We start from the raw sequence: 21,285 nt of genomic DNA on the forward strand, positions 1-21,285 counted from the left end.
TCTCTGCACTCCATCTCTCTCCCACAAGCAGATTGTTCTCCCCTTTGCTCTATTTCAGAGTGATTCAAGGTTCAAAAGCTCCCACTCCGGCAGAACTCCACTGCTCAGACTTCAAGGTAGTCTAGTTTTTCCAGAATTGGGAGTGAATACTATCCCTCTAAAACAAGAATTCTTAAAGAGCGTGTGTGTGTGTGTGGTGTGTGTGTGTGTGTGGTGTGTGTGTGTGGACCCCTTTGGCAGTCTTATGAAGACTGTGGACCACTTCGTAGAATAATGTTTGTAAATAATTGAAGGAAATGCTACGTTTTAATTAGAGGTTAGTGAAAATAAAGGTGTAGTTCTTTTCCCCCCATCCAAGTGCACAGATTCTGTGAAATTTATCCATGGACCCCTTTGGGGCCTGTAGACTTCAGATTAAGAACTCCTGCTCTAGAACAATTCCTATTATACCCCAAGAAAGGTTCAGAATTCTTTGTTCATGGGGAAATCAGTCCAAAATTCATGTAAATACCTTAATATGCTTGCATTAGTTGAAAAGATTCCCATAAAACTTTGGAAATTGACCCTTTGGTTATTTTTTTCATTTTGGAGTTGCAATTGTGATTTATAAGGGGTTTTTGTTAGGGGATTTGGAGAAGCAAAGGCAGAGGGTATGGGGTCAAGTGGTTCAAGACAAATGTAGAAGGATTTGAGACTGAGGAGAATTTATTTCATTTGTCTCTACTCTTTCTCGCCAACATACCGAGTACTCTGGTTTAGGGTACCAAACACCAATTCTCCACTGCAGTCAGGGAACTGAATATAAACAGGAATCTCTTCCCTCTTTTCCCTTATAGATATGCAAGCTTCTTTAGGGAAGGAACTGGACATTTCTCCTAGCAGGGGAAGTAAGTATATAATAAGTGTTTGTTGTTGTATGGTATTTTGCCTTTCCTCCACCTTTGCAATGAGGCTGAATTATTCCCAGCACATCAGGTGATTGATGCAAACTCCTATGATCAGAAGTTGCCTCTCCAGGACGCCATGAATTAGCATTCTCTTTCAGACTCCAAACACTCCAGCCTAACTGAACTACTAGCAGCAGCCGCTGTCCATTTCTAGCCTCCTACATTTGTACAAGCCATGCTCCATGTTCTTATTTTCCTTGAAGGCTCAATTCTGGCACCACCTCCTATGAAGTCTTCCTTGACCCTACCCCACACCCCACCCTGCTCCTACCCTTTATCTGCTTATCTGAGGACATCATATCTTCTCCTAGTATCCTCCCCAGTACAAAAGAAGCTCCTTGAATTCCGGGATTGTATTTTTTGTCTTTGCAACCCCAGTACCTAGTATAGTGCCTTGCACACAGTAGGCACTTAACAAATACTTGTTGAATTCTATGGGATGCATGACAGATTCCAAAAGCCCACATTCTTTTTCAGTCCAAGTAGCTCTGATTTTGAACCAGGTTCTTAACCTAGGGTCTATGGACCCCTTGGGCTTCCTTGGTCAGATTTCATGGAATTTGTATTTTTGGGTGGAAAAAAATTGCACATTTATTTTTCACTAACTTCTAGTTGAAACTAATTATTATTCAATTATTTTAAAAAATAATAATCTGAGAGGGGTTCCATAGGCTTTGCCAAACTGCCAAAGAAGTCCAATGTACACACATAAAAAAGTTAAGAACCCTTGCTCTAGGAGGTATGCCTGCTTGGGGATGTGGGTGTGCAGCAATGCGTGTATACATATACATATACATATTATATATATATATATATATATATATATATATATATATATATATATATTATGTATATGTATATGGGTATGATGTGAAATTTATGACTTCTGCCTGGGGATTAAGGAAAGAAGTCCAAGGCTGTCTGGAGCTGGGGAGATTAATGAAACATTCTGTAGTAGGAAGAAGGGGATGAAACTGATAGGGGGGAGGCCAGAGACCAGTAGAAGCCAGAGAGAAATGACCATGACACATACACAAGGTCGGCAAGAACATCTCTGTTTAATGATACAGTTGGGTCTGGTTACAAACATCAGAAACCTACAAAAGGACAGGCAGTTACAGGAGTGATCACAGGAGGCTGGGACATAGGTATAGCAGCCAAAGTAGCAAGGTTTCCTTCAGGGATGATATGGGAGATACAAATTACCAGGGGGGAAACAGCGATTCCAAGGCAAGGCTAGCCTAGGAAGACAAGACAGTCATAGAACCTTAAACTGGGAAGGGACATTGGATCACCTCATCACAAGGGATATGTGGGGAGAAGGGGTCACTCAGGCTTCCTCTCTCCTCCTTGGCTGAACTTTAGATCTAAAGGAAAATTCTAAGAATATAAAGGGAAGGAAACCCATCCATTTCACATGTTCCCATGTTCTCCTTTCATATGGGAGCCAGGTATTGAGGCTGCTGGGTCTAAATTTTCATGGTGATGTCTAGACCCTTTGAGGTAACCTTCAAATGTACCTTCATTGTGGTTTCATTTTGTAGGCTGGGATATATATTTGAGGTCTTGCCCAAATGCCATCGTCTGACCTTTCAGTACTTGGGTAATTAAATTCCTGGGGCTCACTATACCCGTGGAGCAGTCTAGCATAACCAGGTAGTCCCATATTTCTAGTATTTCTGAGCCTCTCAGTGCTGACCACAAGCAAAACCATTGATTCAACTTGACTAGAAAGGAAGGTCAATGAGTCCCAAGCCTTATAGAAGAGTTTTGTTTATGTGTGAAGGTGCAAAGGAAGAAGGCAGGGATCAAAGTCAGGACAAGCTGTTAGCTCTCCTTGCCCTCATCCTGAAGATGGGGCTGCTTCTTACCTCATTTCTTCCATCTTTGAAATGGGCTTGAGCTCATCTCACCTTCCCAAGGATAATGAGTCTCATATGCTTTTCTGTGCTAACTTAGGTCCCCTACTTCCACAGAACCTTTCTCTATAGCTATCTTCCTCCCCTGAGCCTGGTCACGAACCTCTCCCCTCAGGACACATATATGGACAGAAAAAAGAAGAAACAGAGGCTTTAATATGTGCCCCTAGGCCCAAGGGCCTGCAGCTGCAGGTACAGGTTATATATAAATATATATATAATGTATATATATATACTGTATATATAATATATTTTTATATGCGGTAGATGTGCGTGTGTGATACTATAGATATGTCACGTTGAGACCTGCATGCTGGCCAGGCAGATAGAAACAGTGGCTGGTTTATCTTGGAGAGAGTTACAAACCCTGCCTTGCCTGTCTGCCAGCCCCTCAGCTTGGTCTCTCTCTAATAGAGGATAGAAAAGCTACAAATAGTGGGCCCAGCTTTGGAGGGAGGTCCCTTAGTACCCTCCCCAACAGCCCCCACCAGGTGGGCCCCAGAGCTGTATCCAGCATCCAGATGGCCAGGGCCACCTCCCAGCAGCTCTCCAGGGTAGCCAGAGTGGTAGCCTTACTCTCTGGAGATGATTGCCATTCTTCCAGCTTCCTCAGCACCCAGGTACGAAGGGATAAGTTGGTCTTTGGAGCTTGGCCTTCTGCTCAAGGTGCTGCCAGGGAGTGGGAAAGGAGGGAGTGGGGCACTAGGACCTAGAAGAGGGCAGCGTGGCTGGTGGACTGTGGATAAGATAAGAGAGACCACAAGGTTAGAGAGGTACAGGGATCTGGGCCTCGAAGCTTAGGAGAAGAGACCTGTGCATGCAAAAAAATGCAGACACATATTACCTTTATAAAAATCTATTTCTACTTTTACGTATGTACATTCTCTATGTATATATGTATGTTTATAGAGGCACATACACATCAATAGACCTACAGGCCCCATACCTACATAATATCAGTACGTACATATATGTCTCACCCACATATTTATTTATTTGTTTGTTTGCTTGTTTGTTTATTTATTTATTTATTCACCTATCCCTCAATTAATTAATTTCCTATTATTTCTTCTTTTTTTTTAGGCAATCAGAGTTAAGTGACTTGCCCAGTGTCACACAGCTAGTAAGTGTCTGAGGCCAGACTCAGGTCCTCCTGACTCTAAAGCCAGTGCTCTAATCACTGTACCACCTTGCTGTCCCTCATCCACATATTTAAACACCTAATATACGGATTGCCTGTTGTACAAACAAGAAACTTCATTGCTAGGCTCCAGGCATTGCCTCAGGCTGCCCCTCATGCCTAAAATGTTCTCCTCAGCTATTACTACTGACCCCACCCCCACCCCCCCACTCCCGCCTTCTTTTTAAATCTCAGGTACAATCCCACCTTCTACAGGAAGTCTTCCCCAAATTCTTTTAATTCTACTGCCTTCCCTCTGTTAATTATTTCCAATTTGTTCTGTATATAGCTTGCTTTGTATAGATTTGTTGGCATGTTGTATGTAGATTGTAAGTTCCTTGAGGTCAGCCGTTGAGGCAGGCACTCTGGCCTCATTTTGTATCCCCAGAGCTTAGCACAGTGCCAGGCATATAGCAGACACTCAAAAATATTTAGTGATTGATTGATTACTGAGTGCAGACCGGTCAAGAAAGACTGGTGTCTAACCTAGCACTGCTTCTTTTCTGACAGAAGATGGGAAAAGTGCTCTGCTACTGTCTGATGTCTATCCTTTAGTTCCCTGGCTCCCAAGCCTCATCCCAACATTTTAAGAACTTTAGACCAGACTTAGGTCTCTGCAGGAGTCTGGGGACCTGGCCTGTCAACATACACACCCAACCTTCTAGGAGTTAGGGGATGTATGACAGGTTAGATGTAGGAGGTCATGACCTAGGAGTTAACCCTCCACTCTCCCAGCAGATCTCCTAGATAATGAGACTAGGAGTAAGAAAAAGTATGCAGAGAAATGAAGAGACTGTCTAGCTTCCCAAAATTCTTTTGTCCACATAACTGTTGCATTCAGGTTTGAGTTGGGAGAGGGAACCTTGGGGTGGTTAGGATGGGGAGCAGTTGTGGGAAAGAGGCCCTCTAGACAATTCTCACCTACTTCCTTTCTCTCTCTTGTTTAGAAGTGGAGATGGGGATGGGGAGTGGGGGAAGGAGGATTTTAGCTTTCCTAAATATTTCTCAGTTTGGGGTTTGGCAAAATAGGAGCCCCTTGGGATGGCTGGGGTGAAGGGAGAGGAGGACACAGGGTGTCAGGAAAACGTCCTCCATATGTTTCTGATTCACTGGTACTGCACAACAGACTGTTTAGCCAGCTCTGGCTGTGGTGTCCAAAAGCCCTCTCCAGGCTCCTGTAAAAGCCTTTTCTCTGGAAGCAGGAAGTCTCATATCCTGGCTGTAAACAAATGCTCTGCTGCCTGGAGATCCTGCATGATGTTGGAGTCAACTGGAGGGCAAGCCCCCATCTGCTCCAAATGACCTTTTTGAGGGGTCTCCAATCTTTTCCTCTTCCACAGGCCACTGCAACTATCCTTGCCTCAGGGCAGTCCCTTTTCCCCCCCAGCAGGTAAAAATATCCTTCTTGTTTTCCCATTTATCCCGAGAGGCTGACGGACAGGGACAAGGGCCAGATGTGCACATCTACAATCTGCAGTCTGCTTTGCTATGACTGAGTCCAGGTTCCAGCAGATTCCACTCCAGGAATGGTGTCAGGAAGAAGTGGGGAGGGGAGGGGGGAGGGAGTAGAAAGAAAAATTCACTGCAGCCTCTCATTTAGTCAGAGACAGGAAGGCTGGGAGATGGGGGTCAGAAGGCTTGGACTTTGTATTTGGACTCCAGGGACCTCCCTGGGAGCAATGTCAGGGAGGAAACTTATGGAGTAGGAGTCTAGCAGGCTCCCCACAATGGTGGAAAGCAGGGGGAGGAGAAGCTGTGTTTTCCATGGGAAACTCCTGGGAATGTTTCCCCAAAATGTGTATCTTGAGTTGTTGGCTGACCCCAAGCTAGCTCTTTCTTTTCCTCTCCTTTCTCCTGCTTATTCTTTCTTTATTCCCCATCAACTCCCAGGATCAGCTTTCTCACTGGGGCCTGTGCTGGCCAGGTTACTCTTACCCTGTATCTCTAAGCTCTCTCTGAAGGTCATCTCCTTGCCTTTATCTTCCCTTCCCTTCCTTGCCTTTCCCTTCTCTTTTCTTCCCTTCCCTTCCCCTTCTTGCTTCTCTATCCTCTTCCTATGTCACTATGGCTAGCTCTAGAAAGGTACCTGGCTATCGTTCTCAGGCTAGCCACAGAGACACCCTCATAGTATGCCAACTACCTACTCTAACCATAAGTACTTTAACCTCAGGAGGGAGCAACTTTCCTGTCACCTGCTTGTTACTTTATGGTGGCAAACTGTGTGTATATGCGTGCATGTGTGCACATATAAGTTGGGGAAACATGCATATACACATATGTGTGCGTGTATGTGTGCCTGTGTGGTCTCCACATGATTTTACTGGCTTCAGCCCATGTCAGAGGAGAAGTTGGGAGTAATGGATTAAAAAACATCCCCATGTGATTTGTGTCTGGGGAGGAAGCAGCCTTTGCTGGCTTGGGCTGAACTGGCTCCAGTTCTGATGAGCTCCTTTCCTGCTGGGATTCAAAGAGGCGTCTCTGTCCTTTGGCTGTCCAGAGCATCAGTAAGATTCTACTCCTTCGGGAAAGGAGTCACTAGCCTGGAGAGCTCTCTGAGGGACATGATACTGGGGCCTCACTGGAGGCCTGGGAAACAGGGCTAGTTGAATTAGGTTTACAAAATAGGGAAAAACAAGATCCCAGGTCTCCCTTTCCTCCTACTAACCCAACCAAATTCCCAGCCCCACCGTCCTGAAAATAGTTCCTTAACTTTCCCCATGCCTTTCTTCCATAGCTGGGAGAAACCTAGAACCTGAAGAGACCTAGAGTCAGTAGAAGATAAAGAAAGTACGTGTACATTGTGTGTGTGTGTGTGTGTGTGTGTGTGTGTGTGTGTATCTGTGTGTTTGTGGTGGTGGTTACTCTGCACACACTCTTGTCCACCTGCTCACATGTTGGTGGTGGGGAGCTGCTGCACCCAACCCACTTCCTTGTAGGCAGCAGTCACGTGGCTGTAAATGAGGCTCCGCAGCTTGGACCAGGCTCTCTGTGTCTCAGATGGGAAGTCATCAGCAAACTCCTCAGCGATCACCTCCAGAATGACTCCAGAGAGGATCTGGGGATTGAGGAAGGAAGGGCAGGAGGAAACAATTATCTCTGTACCCCATGCCTCCCTTCATCCCCTTTAGTATATAGTAGCCTCTTCTATCTCACAATGAACACATCTCTAAACGTCTCAGCTAACAGAATTCCTTTACAACTCCAAAGTAAAGACACAATCAGACATCATGCTCAGGGAAACACAAAGTAGTATGGGAAGCAGAGTGGTATACAGGAAAGTATGGTCTCTGAGCCAGAAGACCTATACTTGACTCCTAACATTTATTATTTGTATGACAACCTCTTTGAGTCTCAGTTCTCCCATCTAAAAAATGAGGGACTTGGATTAGGTGGGTCTCCAAGGTCTTTCCCAGCTCTAGTAGTCTATGACTACATGATTCTGGGAAGACAGTGAGTCTTCTACCACATGGGAATGGGATGAAGTCCTGGTCTTCAATCCCAGTACACTTTGTTTCTCTCAGTGACCTTTACTGGTCCAGAGCTGGCTTGCACCATCTCTCTTAATGTCTCCACCCAAGGTTAGTAGTCACAGAATCTCAGCAGCTCAGTGAATAGCACAGCTATGAATGGGGGAGGAGTGGAACATCCAGGGCGATGATAACTGCTCACCTCAGCACCCCAGAGACTCTTCCCATAGGTGTAGAGAGGTGGCTAGGCAGCTCTGGTTTGTAGGAACCTGGATGCAACCACAGCTGGCTCTAGGTGATTCTAGGAGCCTTTGGGTAGCAATAGCTTCCCTGTACCTATCTGAAGGTTGGGGCATACCTTGAAGTAGACGGGCTCCACCTTGTGCTTTAAAGCATGGGCTTTGCCCACCAGTGCCAACACAGAGGACACCTTGTCCGGGTCATGCAGATTTTCCACCACAGTGTTGAGGGCACCCATGACCCGACAGGCATGCTTGCGCAACTGGGGGCTTCGCTCCATCTCCAGCGGATCTTCCAGGTGCTGGAACTGACTGAAATACTGTTTGGCAGAGGGAAAGTTCACAAAGAACCTGGAGATACGAGAACAGAGAGAGGGAGCTGTAGTCAGTAGGAGTGAGAGAGAATGGGTTTAGTTCAGGTATCATGCCACTTGCCCCAAGGCATCACATTCAGGGGCTCCTTTAACTGACCCTTAAGGGAAATAGAGAGAGGGTAAAGGACATTCCTTTTGGGGAGAGAATAGTTCCTGTCTGTTGATTGTAAGAAGGGATCCTTTCATTCTTAGGACTCCCATTCCCAACACTTAGAACAGTACCTGGTACAGAGTAGGTAAATACTTATTGATTGATTGCCGTCTTCTCACTATTTTGTGTTTTTTGTTTTGTTTTGGGTTTGTTTGGGTTTTTTTTGGTTGTTGTTTTTTTAATCTAACCTAATACATATCTGAGTGTCCTATTGAATTACTCCCAAAACATGTATGCTTAACCTTAGCCAGTTCAGTTTCATGCTCATCCCTGCCTTCCTGCTGTGCTTCAATTTGATTTTCTAACTCCCTATCCCAATGTCTTTCCTCCTTGATCCATTCTTCACAGCCCATATCAAGTCCGTAATAGTTATTAGTTGATTGGTTGATTTATTTTCATTATCTTCAAGATGTTATTATATATTATCACAAAACTAGAAATTCCCTAACAGGCAGGCGTCTTCCTGCTTCCAGTCTCAGCCCTTTCAAATACATCCCATATCTTTTAATTTTCCTAGAATGACCCCTTTCTGTGCACCATACCCAGTTAAAAAAAAAAAAACCTTGAATGGCCTTCCATTGCTGCCTGTGGAATATTGTAGAAATGTATTAGCTTGACACTAAGGGCCTTCTACAATCTTGCCTCTACTTACCTTGCAAACTTCTCTCCCATTACTCCCTTCATCAAGCCTTTCTACTCAGATTAAATGGTGTGCTTATTATTCCCCAAACTGGATACATCACATGCGTACCTTTTTGAATTTCCCTTTGGCTGAAATGCCTTTGCCCTTCAATGCCCTCTTACATGAAGCCTTCTCCAAATGCACCTGCCTACAAGAATCTTCTTCCCCTGGATGCCTGCAGTAGTTGCCTCTTAGTCCCGAGCTTATATGGTGGTTACCATTTGCTACTTTGTATTATTTCTTACCATTAATGTGTTCTTTCTCCCTAATTAGATTCTTTGAGTTCTTTAAGAGCAGGTATCTTGGTTACTTCAGGATCTAGCACAGACAGCCCTATCCATAGGATGATTGTAAATGTCTGTTACAATGATACAAATTCTAGCTAGTTACTAGAAATTACTTTGTATCAACTCTTTATATCATTTGTATTTTTTTATTCACTTGTTACTTCCTTCCCATTTCCTCCCTTCAATAGAAAGTAAGTTTTTTTTGAGAGCCTGGGATATTTTGTTTTGTTCTTTTTGTCTCCTGGTTATAGTTCATTGCCGGGCACATAGTTAGTGTTTAATAAATACTTAATGAATTCCTAGTATAAGCTTTCAATGCATATTTGCTGCAAAATATGTGATGGCATGAATAGAACGAGAAGGCATAAATGAGTTGCAATCCATACCAGGGCAAAAGATTGAAGTGTTTGTTAAATTAAGCATCTAGAAATTCTAGTTAGTATACAAAGACTAATTTTGTTAATTTAGGCTTTAGTCAATTAAGTGATAATATAGCTTAACCTTTCTCATTGTTAGTAAGGAATAAAACTGGGAACTCATAAAGCTTTTTCCTCCTGCCTTGTGGACCTGCTTTGCGGAAATGATTCTACACCTGGGACCTCCCTGTGTGTTGGGGGAGGAGAGGCATAGTAATAGGAAGCAACATGTAAACAGAAAATTAAATGCAAAATATATAAAATTTCTGGTAAATACCTTGAATTAACATCAACACTAAACTTGTTCTCAAAGAATTCAGTCTAATTGGGAAAAGAGGATACATTTATAATAATAGATAATAGTCAAAGATAATAAAGAATGGACCGATGAAAGCAGAAAATACGACAAAATAGCTTTGGCCTCAAGGGTAGAATCAGGTTTCTTGTTTTTTGGGTGGGGAAGGGGGTGGGGAGGGAGCATGGTTTGGGCGGCGACTTAGGATTTAGAGGAGCCTATCCTTTTGGCTGACCCTGGACAAATCAATTCAAAAATTTCTTTTCAAATTGCTTTTTGTATATTAAAAAAAATGGAGAATATTCCCTATGTCAAAGGTATGTAGTGAGGACAAGTAAGAGGGTAGATACGAAAATGCCTTGAATGCATCAACAGAATCTTCATTTGGGCTGAGGATAGGGTCTCAGTTGTTTTTTTTTTATGTCATTATTTTTAAATTATTCTTAGACCATAACTGCCAAGGCCTGGCTAAAAGTGTCTCAGGGACCTGCCTACTTCTATGTCCTTAATGGAGACTAGATTGGCCAAACATATTTCTGTCCCAGCTTCCAGTGCCGTTCCAAGTGTTTCTCTCCCCAACTAGTCTTGTTCCCCTTACCCTTGTGAGGAGAAAAAGCTAGTACAAATAGGTCCACTCGAGCTGTCATCTCCCTGAGACAGCTGGGCCTCCCAAAAGAGCCCAAAATAGGTTTCTCTGAGTGTGAGGGGGAAGGTGTCAGAGTTACAACCCAGAGAGGAGCCTCTGAATAGCACCGGGTGTTCCCTCACTGCTTTGCCTGTAAAGTGTGTAGAACCCAGACTGGGGCCGGGGGCAAAGAATAGCCCCAATGTACGATTCTTCACCCATAACCCCCTTAGTTGTGAGGATGAAGAATTCTTATACTCTTCCTCTCTACCTTACCCCATGACAGATTATAGTGAAAGCTGAGGGTTCAGAGAAGAGATAATGCCCCTCTTTGACTCGGGAGTCACTGGTTGGGAAAGCATCAGAGGGTGGTGAGTATGGAGAGCAGAAGGGACTTCTGTCTTTGCACTTTCTCCAGCCGAGGAGCAGTAGCTCCCAAGAGCTCCAAGGAGTTATATTTGTGACCCCAACTTTTTGGGGGTGTGTCTGAGAGAGGTAGAAAGATAGACGCACCGGTGAATTCAAGATAGATCTTGTCCCTAGTCAGTAGTAATGTCCCAGATGACTCAACTTCTGACATATCCAACTTAGACAAAGGGATCAGAGATTGTGAAGCCAAGGAATAGGATAGCTGGTTGGGAAATAGGGAAAATGAGGCAATAAAACAGAAGACTAGGTCAAAGAAATTGTAGCTTATCCAAATTCCTCTGGGATTGCTTGGTTTCCCCTTGGCACAGCTCTCTAGGATTCTGAGCTTCCCTCAGTCTTACCCTGAATAGTTAATATTTGTAGCCAATTAAATGGTATGGCGGCTAGAATTCTGGACTTAGAGTCAGGAAGCCCTGAGTTCAAATCCTGCCATGGATGCTTAGTAGTTGTGTAACCCTAGGTAAATCACTTCTCTGTTGGCCCAAGTTTCCCCGTATTTAAGATGGGGATAATAATAGTATCTACTGAACAGGGTGATTATGCATTTCAAACAAGATAATATGCCACTATGTAGGTGTTAACTATTAGCTGTGTGTTACCTTTTATGCTCTGTTCTCCCCCATTCCTTGGAGCAAAAGGGCCCTTTTCTTCTGTGGAGCCCCGTATCAAGCATATGACTGACACCAAAATGAATTAAGAATTCTCATTGTAGAGACATGAGCATCAATCCAGGCTATTGCCCCATGTGCCCAGACCAGTATTGGAGACCTATGCAATTGAACTGAATTCAATAGAACAACTAGATGTCTCACAACATCTAGTTATCTAAGAAATACTTTCATTGGAAGAAGGAAAGATGTGTTTATTAAGCGCTTACTATATGTCAGGCACTGTACAAAGAATTTAAATAATAGTATTGCATTTGTTTCTTAAAATAACCTTGGGAGATGGGTGCTATCAATTTTCCTATTTTACAGTTGGGGAAACTGAGGCCAACAGAGGTTAAGCTAACAGGTGTCTGAGGCCAAATTTGGACTCAGGTTTTCCTGACTCCAGGCCGTGGCTCTAGTCATTATAGTACCCAGCTGCCCAATTATTGCCTTCATATTGCAACTGTCACTGTTGACCCTCCAGTGGGGATTAAGTACCATAGTAGGAATGGGAGCTAAAGATAAGATAGGAAAGAACTGGGGGGGGGTTGTTTGTTTTTATCTTTTGAGCCTAAAGATGCCTAGACATGTCACTACCCTCAGGATTTGGCTTCATCCTTTTCCCCCTTCACTTCACCCATTCCTGGGGTGATTCAGTCTCCTCCAATATGGGATGACTGATTCTCCAAACTCTTGTTCTCCCATTAGCTTCAGTCATCTATTGCCAGATTATGGGCTAGGTGCACATATGTGCACGTGTGAGTAAGAACAAGGTTATGGATGTACAATCTAGGGCATTATGAACATATCCTGTAGACTAAGCCTATTTATGTGGATCTAGGCACATGCATATCTGTTTCTCTGGAAGTCTATAGGTCCACTGTGCCCGAGTTTGTTCCTTTGTGGTTTCTGGTCTGGGTTTAGAGCTCGCTCCATAGATTTTCTTTCATCAGGAGACCTCCTCTAATTTTATCAGGAGAGTTCTTTTTCCCTTTTACCCAGAAATCTAAGTTAGATTCAGGGCATCTTGCTTAATAGCTGAGTCTGTACCAGGGAACTGCTTGCATGTGTTGGAGAAAGGGTTGCAATCTTAGCATGTGATGGTGTCTGTCACTTATGTGTGGGTCTAGGAGACTCTAGGTAGTTAAGAGCAATATCATTTCTATGTCTGAGAGTAACTTGGGTAGATGTGTGGGTATGTAACTAGATAAGAGATAAGGGTGCAGGGTGGGGCCCTTCTGGACCGTAGCTTCCTTCCTTCCTTCTTTCTTTCCCTCCTTTCTCTTTCTCTCCTCTTCCTTCTTTTCTTTCTTTCTTTCTTTCTTTCTTTCTTTCTTTCTTTCTTTCTTTCTTTCTTTCTTTCTTTCTTTCTTTCTTTCTTTCTTTCCTTTCTGTCAGAGGAGGACAGAAAGGAGAAAGAAGATAGGGAATTTCCTCCTGAAGCTCTTTTCCTACTCTGGAAGGAGGGAAGGTGACTTCATATGTTCAAGGGTTCCTGTCTTGGGTATGAAAGCAGATCCATCAGAAGGGTCATCTTTTTTAGCTCTTGGTCCTGTTCATTTGGTATAAGGATGTTAGAACCCAGATTAACAGGCCTGAGGAAGGGAAGAGATGGAGAAGACTTTGAAATAGGGTGAATGTGAGGATACAGGAAGGAAATCAGGGTCGATAGGCAGGGGTGTTAGGCCTGAATCAGAACTGGTCATGCCCTCTGACCTATTCTCCTAATTTTTGTTTACTTCAGTCAAGTGGTTTTTAACCAGGTAGGAGATGTAAACTCCTTCTTGGTTCCTTTCCCTCCATGATTCTCACTTTTCCCATTTCCAAAATAGAGAAAGCACAGCCTTTGTCCCCATTTGAGGTGGGGCAAAATTAGGGCTTGTTAAATCTTTGCTGGAATATTGACTGTGGTGTTGGGTAAAGGAAGAGAGTAAGGTGGGGGAGGTGGGGGGGGGCACTGTTCTGCGATAGAGGTTCACTTGCTAAGGTCTGGATGGAGAGAGTCCTGAAACGGCAGAGATGGTATGCCTAGCTGGCCCCTTCCCCACAGCCTTCTTGTGCCTTTCCTTGCTGTCCCCGAATGCCAGAGAAATCCCATAGTCTGTGGTTCACCTCCGGTGCTTAGTCCTCTCCGCGTAGAAGCCCACCGGAGGCCACGACCCCCTCCCTCAAACTGCGTTGGGGCGCTTGGAGCCAGAAGCTGACCCCTGCTATCTCCTCACCAAATGCCTTTTCTTAGGGCTCCAGGTTGGAGTCAGGGTAGCTGCGGGGGCGTTATCAGGGCTAGGTCAAGGGCCCGGAATGACACTCACCTCACCAGGATGGCCACCCCCACGTCCTCGCAGTTGGTATATAGCCGGGCCCACGTATCCTGAACCGCCTTCCTCTCGGTCTCGGACAGCTCCTCGCTCCGCTCCCTCCGCTCAATCTCCATGTCACCCGGCACTTTCTCCATGAGCAGTGGGACTGAGGAAAGCCGCGGCACCGCTGCAGAGAGCCAGATGGACGCCGAGACCCCGGGGCACCGGGGAATCGCGGTGCGTGCGCTCTGGCTGTAGCAGGGACAGTGTCAGTCTCTCTCTCCCTCCCTCCCTCCCTCTCCCTCTCTCCCTCTCTCCTCTCTCTCTCTCTCTCTCTCTCTCTCTCTCTCTCTCTCTCTCTCTCTCTCTCTCTCTCTCTCTCTCTCTCTCTCTCTCTCTCTCTCTCTCTCTCTCTCTCTCTCTTTCTCTCTCTCTCTCTCTCTCTCCTCCCTCCCTTTCTCTGCGTGCGTGTATATGTATATGGAGCAGGGGGCGGGAGACGGGTGGGTGGGGGGATCTTGGGGGCGGGGATGTGGTCGGCCGGAGGGGGAAAAATTCCCAGCACCGCCAACCAGAGAAGTGAATGGGCTGGGATTGGAGCTGGGGAGTGGGAGATCTGACTCGCGCCCTCTAAGCACTCCCCTCAGCCCAGAACGTGCGTGTGTTGTGTAGGTGTGCGTTGGTGTGTCTGGGCGACTCAGGATGGGTGTCACTCCGCGTGGCTTGTCAGTGGCAATGTATGTGTGTGCAAGCGCGCGCGTGCTTCGTCGTGTCCATATGTGTCTGTGCGCGTGTGTCTCGCTGCGTGGCGGAATCGGTGTGTGTGTGTGTGTGTGTGTGGTGTGTATACTCGTGTGCGCGCACGCCCTCGCGCATTCTTGCGCGCGTCCCTCGCACCACGGGTGAACTGACTCGAAGTCCAACATTCACCACCGGCATTTTCCGGCTCTTGCCTCCGCCCAGGGTTTGAAGGATTGAAAGCCCTCCTGCGTCACCCCCGCGCCGGAGCCCGCTCCTGTAACGGGTCTGAGCTGCTGGATGGGATCCCTCTCCTTCCTCCCCAATTTCTTCCCAGCAGGAAGATAGATACCTCGGGCCGCTAGAACTCTTCCCCGCCCCGCCCCAGTCTCACCACCCTCTGCCAGCTGAGCAGCTTTTATGACTCAGGGCTTTTCTCAGTTGCTTCACTGCCCTTAGGGTGTGGGGGGTAGCTAGGTTGTGACTGTCGGAGTTGGGGCCAAACTCGGGCGAACAGAAGGTTCAGCTCCCAGCAGCAGAGGACAACTTCCCTTCTCCTGTCTTAACCTCCCACCTCCCCGCAGTCCTTAGCCAACGCCTACACAGAGTGATGCTGATAAACTCCTGCTGGGTTTCTTTAGGAGGCTGTGTTAGAGAAGACAAGCAAAAAGCAGAAACGTGGAAAAGCACCAAGAATGAGGCCTTGTCCGTAGGCCCAGCTGTGGGACTAGGGCTGCGGGCAGAGGAAAGTCCTGTGGAAGTTGAGAGAGGCAGCAACCGAAGAAGAGAGTCTTCTTGGTAGGGGAGGGCCAGAGGTTCTGAAGTGGATCAAAGGGTCAAGATCCGGACCCCTTCTCCCAATCCAATCCAATTCAATTCAACAAACATTTATTAATTGTCATCTGTGATGAGTGTGGGAAGATACAGAGTTTCTGCCGTCAATTCAGTTCAGTAAACTTACGAAGCACCTGCTACATGACAGTCACTAGGGATACAAAAAGAGGCACAAGATAATCCCTGGCCTCAAGGAGTCTGCAGTCTACTGAGGGAATAGAATACAAATAACTTTAAACTTGGACACCATAAATATGCAAGAGAAGTAGAGAGGTCAGAGAAATGAGACTTGGGAAGGAAAGATTGTGTCTAGTTTAGGAAGAACAAGGAAACCTGAATGGAGCTGGGGGAAGAATTAGGAGGGAACTCAGGTCTCCCCACCATCTCTAAAGGGTCCTTGAGGGAAGAAGTCTAGCTTGATGACATTAATCTATTCCAACTACCCGGTCCTCTTCCACTCCCCTGCCTAATTGCAAAGCCCCTCTCTGGATGAGCTTGGGCCTGAGTTGGGCCTGCAACTCTAAATCACCCTGAGGTGGTGACTCCAGAGGCTCCAGAAGAGATACTGCAGGAGATAGATTTCAGGCCTATACTGCCTAACTGTATCTAAATGGTTTTCCCCGAATCTACAGAGTCTTCTGATGTCTCTGACTGTCTACTTGTCAGAGACTCAGCTCAAACTGCAGGTCAAAGACCTTCCTTCAAATCACCCTCAAGTTCCTAAGTGATGTTTCCCTAGAAGTAGAAGCAGTATTTAATGTCTGGGAAGGGGCTCCATATTCAGTTCTCACTTCTTCCTGGCTACCTCCAGTCCTCTTCAAAACCTCTTTTCAGCCTATCCCTTTGGTTCAAACAGTTACAAAAGTTTTGTCTGTCTGTCTCTGCATCTCTCTCTGTGTCTCTCTCTCCACCATATTAAGCACCTTCAGTAAATAATGCTGTGCTAGGCACAGAAAGGTCAATGAGACATGACCACTGTTTTCCCTCTTGCTGTTTACTTCACTGACCTTCCTCTTTCTCCACCGGGTCAGATGAGATTTCTGAGTATTTAAGTATTAGCAAATTGCAGTCTCAGACAGGTCCCCAGTTCCAGTTAACTCCATCCTTTTCCCCAAAGGAACTGAAAACAGTGGAGTTTAGGCCTCTACAGAGGTAGTTTGATATAGTGGAAATAAACCCCAGATCTAGACCTAAGGGGATCTGGGTATAGTGCTGTTTTAGGTAAGTCACGTAATCTTTCTGAGCCTTAGCAGCCTCATCTGTAAAAAGGAAAAGGTAGACCAAGATGAGCTCCAAGGTCCCTTCCAGTTTCAACATTCTCTAAGGTTGGGGTTCTTTTTGCAGCACTCCAGTTATCATTCCCTCAGAGTCCTGGGCTATCAGTTTCTCTACCTTGCCTCCTGCTTCTGCTTTAGTATTGGGAAATACTAAAGGAAGAAAAAGGATGGGATTAGTTGTGCTGATTCCTCGACCCTGCCTCTTCCCATTTCTTCCTCTCTCTCTCTCTCTCTCTCTCTCTCTCTCTCTCTCTCTCTCTCTCTCTCTCTCTCAGTCTTAGGTTTGGGCCACTTGAGTGAGGCCTGCTAATGAACCTGACGTTTATTGTCCCACCCGAAGGACTGCCATTCTTTCCTCCACTCTCCTCAAAATACCTCAACCAGATTAACTAACCCCACCGAGGGTGATTTTGCTGACACAACTAATCAGCCTTATCCTCCTAATCCAGCCTTGGGAACAACCAAGGGAGCCTCAAGACAGAGCATTACTGGACTAGCAGGAGAAAACAGGGCCTGTCCGGGCTCCGTCACTGTGGGGCCCCTTCCCACCCTTACTCTGGACCGGGAATGGGGGCAGGAGAGGCATGTGTACCACGTTCCTTGTGCTCAGTACTTTGATCATGCTCTGGCGGAGGTACTTCAGCAATCAGGTCCATCCGTAAGCAATGGGCACCTTCTAACGACTGGGGTGGGGTGAAGTTGAAGCCAGGTGGGTGCTAGCTAGAAACCTGGGAGGGAGACTGAGGGTGTTTGGGGAACACTTTTCTCCTTCTTTCCATGTGGAAGGAACTGTGGTCCTCCCTCAAATCCCTATAAATACATAAGTCAGGGTGATGAGAATCCCTTCTGGGAGAATTTAATGACCTTGGACCGCGGTTCGCACAGTCCTATTCTGTATATTTGGCATGAGTTTGTGGGAGGGAGGAGGTGGGAGAGGGGACCTGATACACCACCCTCCAATTTGCCTCCATTACCTCTTGTGACCTTGCCATCCCCCCACTCCCTCTGCTGACCCCAGAAAGGTGGATGGATCAGAGGAGACAACTGCCAGCAGCTTAGACAAAGGACAAGGGATCTCTAGCAGGTGAGATTCAGATGGGGACATGGGAAGGTTTTTTAAGGTGTTCAATAAGAAGTCTACTTCTACTCTTATTGAAGTAGACTGTGAAAGGAATTTTCTTTAACTATCTGTGGAAAAGGAGACAGACTGCATATTTCCTCTAGTTTCACATACAGCCAAATGCACATTGTCCTGGCTGTTTGGTTGCTCAAATTTGGATTCTAGCAGCTTTTCATTTTTCTCCTCCTTTCCCTTTGCTCCACCTCCCCTCCTCCCTGTGCTCCCTTCCTGTTTTGGAAAAAGCCTGCCCAAAGATCTTCCATCATGCCTGTCTTGTCTCTTCTGGAGTAACCCTTGTGCCCTAGCCCACTGTGATAGTGTAGAATAGCTGAGACCAAAGCTTTGCCTCCCTTCATTCTCCATCCCCACTCCCCACCCCCGCCCCAATCCTAGCAGCTTGTAGCTCTCTCTTGCCTGAACTCTCCAGTAGGATTTGATGTCATGTCCCCAATAGAAGGAGCTGAAGGAGTATGACATCATCAGTACTTAGTCCCATTGGCTAGGCAGCCCCTGTGGGGTAGGACACCACCTCGTGTGGCCATCAGATGTTAACTCTTCCTTGGGCTGGGGCCACTTGTCCTATTGAGAACTGAATATTTCTGAAAACTTGGTGGCCTCTCTATCCCTGATCTGACTCTTGTCCTCCAAAGCATGAAATAGTTCCTCTGGTCATAAGGACCCTATGCCCATGGATGAATATCAATTAATCAATCTCCACATATTGCTTGATCATAAAGCAAGGTGCTTTTGTACATAATGAGCACTTAATAGATGCTTTTTCATTAATTCACTCATCACTATGTGCAAGGCCAATATTGGGAAGATATTCCCAAAGTAGGCCATATAATCACAAGATCATAGGTTTAAAATTAGAATGAAACTTTATAGGTCATCTAGTTCAATCTTGTCATTTTACAGATTAGGAAACTGTGACCCAGAGAGGTTAAGGTCACATAGGTAGTAATTAGCAAAGCCAAGACTCAAATCCAGGTCCTAGAACAGCATGATTATAATACCATGTTGGTCAAGAGAGCTTGTAAAGTCTTGGCCCACCACAGGTCCCTTCCCTAATGATAAAGTCAGTTAACCAGCAGTTATTAAGCACATACTATGTGTCAGACACAAAGAATGGGTTATCCTACAGTCCCTAGGGGCACACACCTTATTGCTCTCTGAGAATTCTCCTTTGAGTGATCAGTAAGGGATTAGGTAGTAGCTACTGATTTTATTGGTCAGCTAGGTGGCACAGTGGATAGAATGGGCCTGGAGTCAGGAAGATTCATCTTTCTGAGTTCAAATCCGGCCTCCGACACTTAGTAACTGTGTCACCTTGGGCAAGTCACTTAACCCTGTTTGCCTCAGCTCCTCATCTGTAAGATGAGTTGGAGAAGAGAATGTCAAAGCCCTCCAGTATCTCTGCCAGGAAAACCCCATATGGGGTCATGAAGAGTCAGACACAACTGAGCAACCAGAACTGTCTTCTGTTTCCAGAGCCAGTTTGATGAATAGCTTGCTATAAGCATGTGCCTGCAATATTTCCATCAGGCTTAAAAGAGGGAAAATGCCAGAAGAGAGTTCTTGCTTTGGAGTTAGAGAATCTAGGCTTCAGTGCTGGCTCTGTCACTTATTATCTGTGTTACTACTGGCAAATCGGTTTCCTCATCTACCAAATGAGGGAGTTGGACAGCATGACCTCTGAGGTGCCTTACAGGTCTTAATATATACTATATGAACACAGCAAAAATCTGTGCTTTTTTGCCTACTGTTTCCCTACTTCTCAGCTCATCATTTTCCCTCCAATAGTTCAATCTTTTAGTCAGAAAAGCACCAAAGTGATTCAAAGTGTCAAGTAGTTCAAAGTTAGAAGACTTCAAAGGAGGACAAAACCATTCATTGATTCAACAAACTACGTGCACAAGGCTGTACTAGGCAGGCTGGGTAGAGGATAAAAAATGAAAAAAAAATTAATGAGTAAATGAAAATAACACTAACATGCTGTCAAACTCAGATTTGGGTCAATTGCAATAGCTCATCTTAGTCCTAGAGAAAAGAGGAGGAAATATTCCTCTCCTCTCAGTGAGAGGTGGGGGACTACAGGCATGGAATATCTCATATACTGTCAGAGGTGGTGTCAGAACCTTTTCTGTTTGGTCTTGCTCAAATTTTTCTTTGTTACTAAAGGGGATTCATTGGTGGAGGGTATCTATTGGAAAATTATCCTGCTGTCAAAAAAGACAAAATAGTTGTTAACATGGGAGCATATGGAAATAAGAGCAAGGATTTGGTTTCATATGACAGTTGTTTACTTGAAAATATTTTTAAATTCCAGAATCTCAGAACTGGAAGGATCTCAGAAACCATGTAGTCCAATGCAGAACTGAACAAGAATTCATTCCATGATATTCCTGACTAATGATCATTCACTGACTAATTATCACTCATTAGGAAGGACATACTACTTCCCCATACTTTTTGGAGACCCTAATGATTCAGAAGTTTGTCCTTATATGGAGCCTAAATATTCTTTTCTGCAACTACTTACCCATTAATTTTAGTTCTGCCCTCTAGGGCTAAGCAGAGAAGTATAATGCCTCTTCAACAAGACAGTTGGAGATCTCTGCTTTAGAGACATAAATAAGGCATCCAGCCATGACTCTAGATTTTGAGACAAGGGGCCTCAGCTTTGAGGGGGTATGGAGTGGTATTTGTTAGAATGAGGAAGTGGGGAGGTCAGGGTTGAGGAATGTATCCAGAAATACAGCATTGTCATAAGTTTGGAAACATTTATATTTTGGTCTTCCATTTCAGCTCAAGCCCTGGTCCTCCCTCTTCTTGAGAAGCCTGCTGCATGGTGGAGCAGTAGTCAGCCATGAAAATGAGCACCAATGGATGCATACTTTCTATTGCTATATTCCCCCCCTTAAATGGACTGTTTTTCATGAGGGTAGGTGTTGGAATTGAGGGAACTGCTGAAAATCTCTAGTCACTAGAACCTCTCCCCTTTTCTCAGAAACTGTCAACAATTTGACAAGACCTGGTGGGGAGGAGCCATTAGGGATAGAGCTACCCAGAGCTCTTTGGACTATTGTCAGACTCAGAGGTGGGGGGGGATGCGATCCCAGAGCATCCAAGCATCCTTGGGATCTATAACAACATGAGAACTGTCCACTGAATGAGGGAGGGCTGGAATTTGTTTGGCTGACAGCATTTACGTATCTGTTTGAGAGCAATATTAAATCTCATTTTTCTGTCAAGAGTAGTGTTGATTACAATTTAACATGGTTGTCGCTCACTTCAGACAGCATCTTCCTCTCTCCAGTCCTCATAGCTCACTCAGACTCTGGCTATTTTGCTA

General features: G+C 45.3%; 1 protein-coding gene and 1 long non-coding RNA gene across 3 annotated transcripts; one reads left to right on the forward strand and one right to left on the reverse strand.

The window, feature by feature from the left end:
* Nucleotides 1-1,986: 1,986 nt before the first annotated feature.
* Nucleotides 1,987-14,269, reverse strand: CYGB (cytoglobin). Of its 2 annotated transcripts, none has more exons than XM_021002571.2 (4): nucleotides 13,974-14,269; nucleotides 7,872-8,103; nucleotides 6,938-7,101; nucleotides 1,987-3,602 (listed from the first exon to the last, which is right to left on the reverse strand). In XM_021002571.2, exons 1-4 carry the CDS (start codon nucleotides 14,114-14,116, stop codon nucleotides 3,569-3,571), a joined length of 573 nt encoding a protein of 190 aa, XP_020858230.1. In that variant the 5' UTR covers nucleotides 14,117-14,269; the 3' UTR covers nucleotides 1,987-3,568. The 2 variants fall into 2 exon arrangements, with proteins under 2 accessions (XP_020858230.1, XP_020858232.1); XM_021002573.2 differs by having other exon boundaries at nucleotides 6,930-7,101.
* LOC110219332 (uncharacterized) lies at nucleotides 14,111-20,764 on the forward strand. Its single transcript, XR_002327586.1, has 3 exons — nucleotides 14,111-14,198; nucleotides 17,829-17,894; nucleotides 20,739-20,764. It is a non-coding gene; the product is annotated as an uncharacterized LOC110219332 (long non-coding RNA).
* The last annotated feature ends 521 nt before the right edge of the window (nucleotides 20,765-21,285 follow it).

This window comes from Phascolarctos cinereus, unplaced genomic scaffold (genome assembly GCF_003287225.1).
Source record: "Phascolarctos cinereus isolate Bilbo 61053 unplaced genomic scaffold, phaCin_HiC Scaffold_5;HRSCAF=322, whole genome shotgun sequence".
NCBI lineage: Eukaryota > Metazoa > Chordata > Mammalia > Diprotodontia > Phascolarctidae > Phascolarctos > Phascolarctos cinereus.

What these genes read in the sequence shown, in the direction of transcription:
- CYGB (XM_021002571.2), bottom strand. Translation starts at nt 14,116, where the DNA reads ATGGAGAAAGTGCCGGGTGACATGGAGATTGAGCGGAGGGAGCGGAGC. An exon ending in TGGAGCCCGTCTACTTCAAG is followed by an intron (nt 7,102 to 7,871) that starts GTATGCCCCAAC and finishes CTCAATCCCCAG; the next exon opens with ATCCTCTCTGGAGTCATTCT. An exon ending in CAGCTCCCCACCACCAACAT is followed by an intron (nt 3,603 to 6,937) that starts GTGAGCAGGTGG and finishes TCTTATCCACAG; the next exon opens with TCCACCAGCCACGCTGCCCT.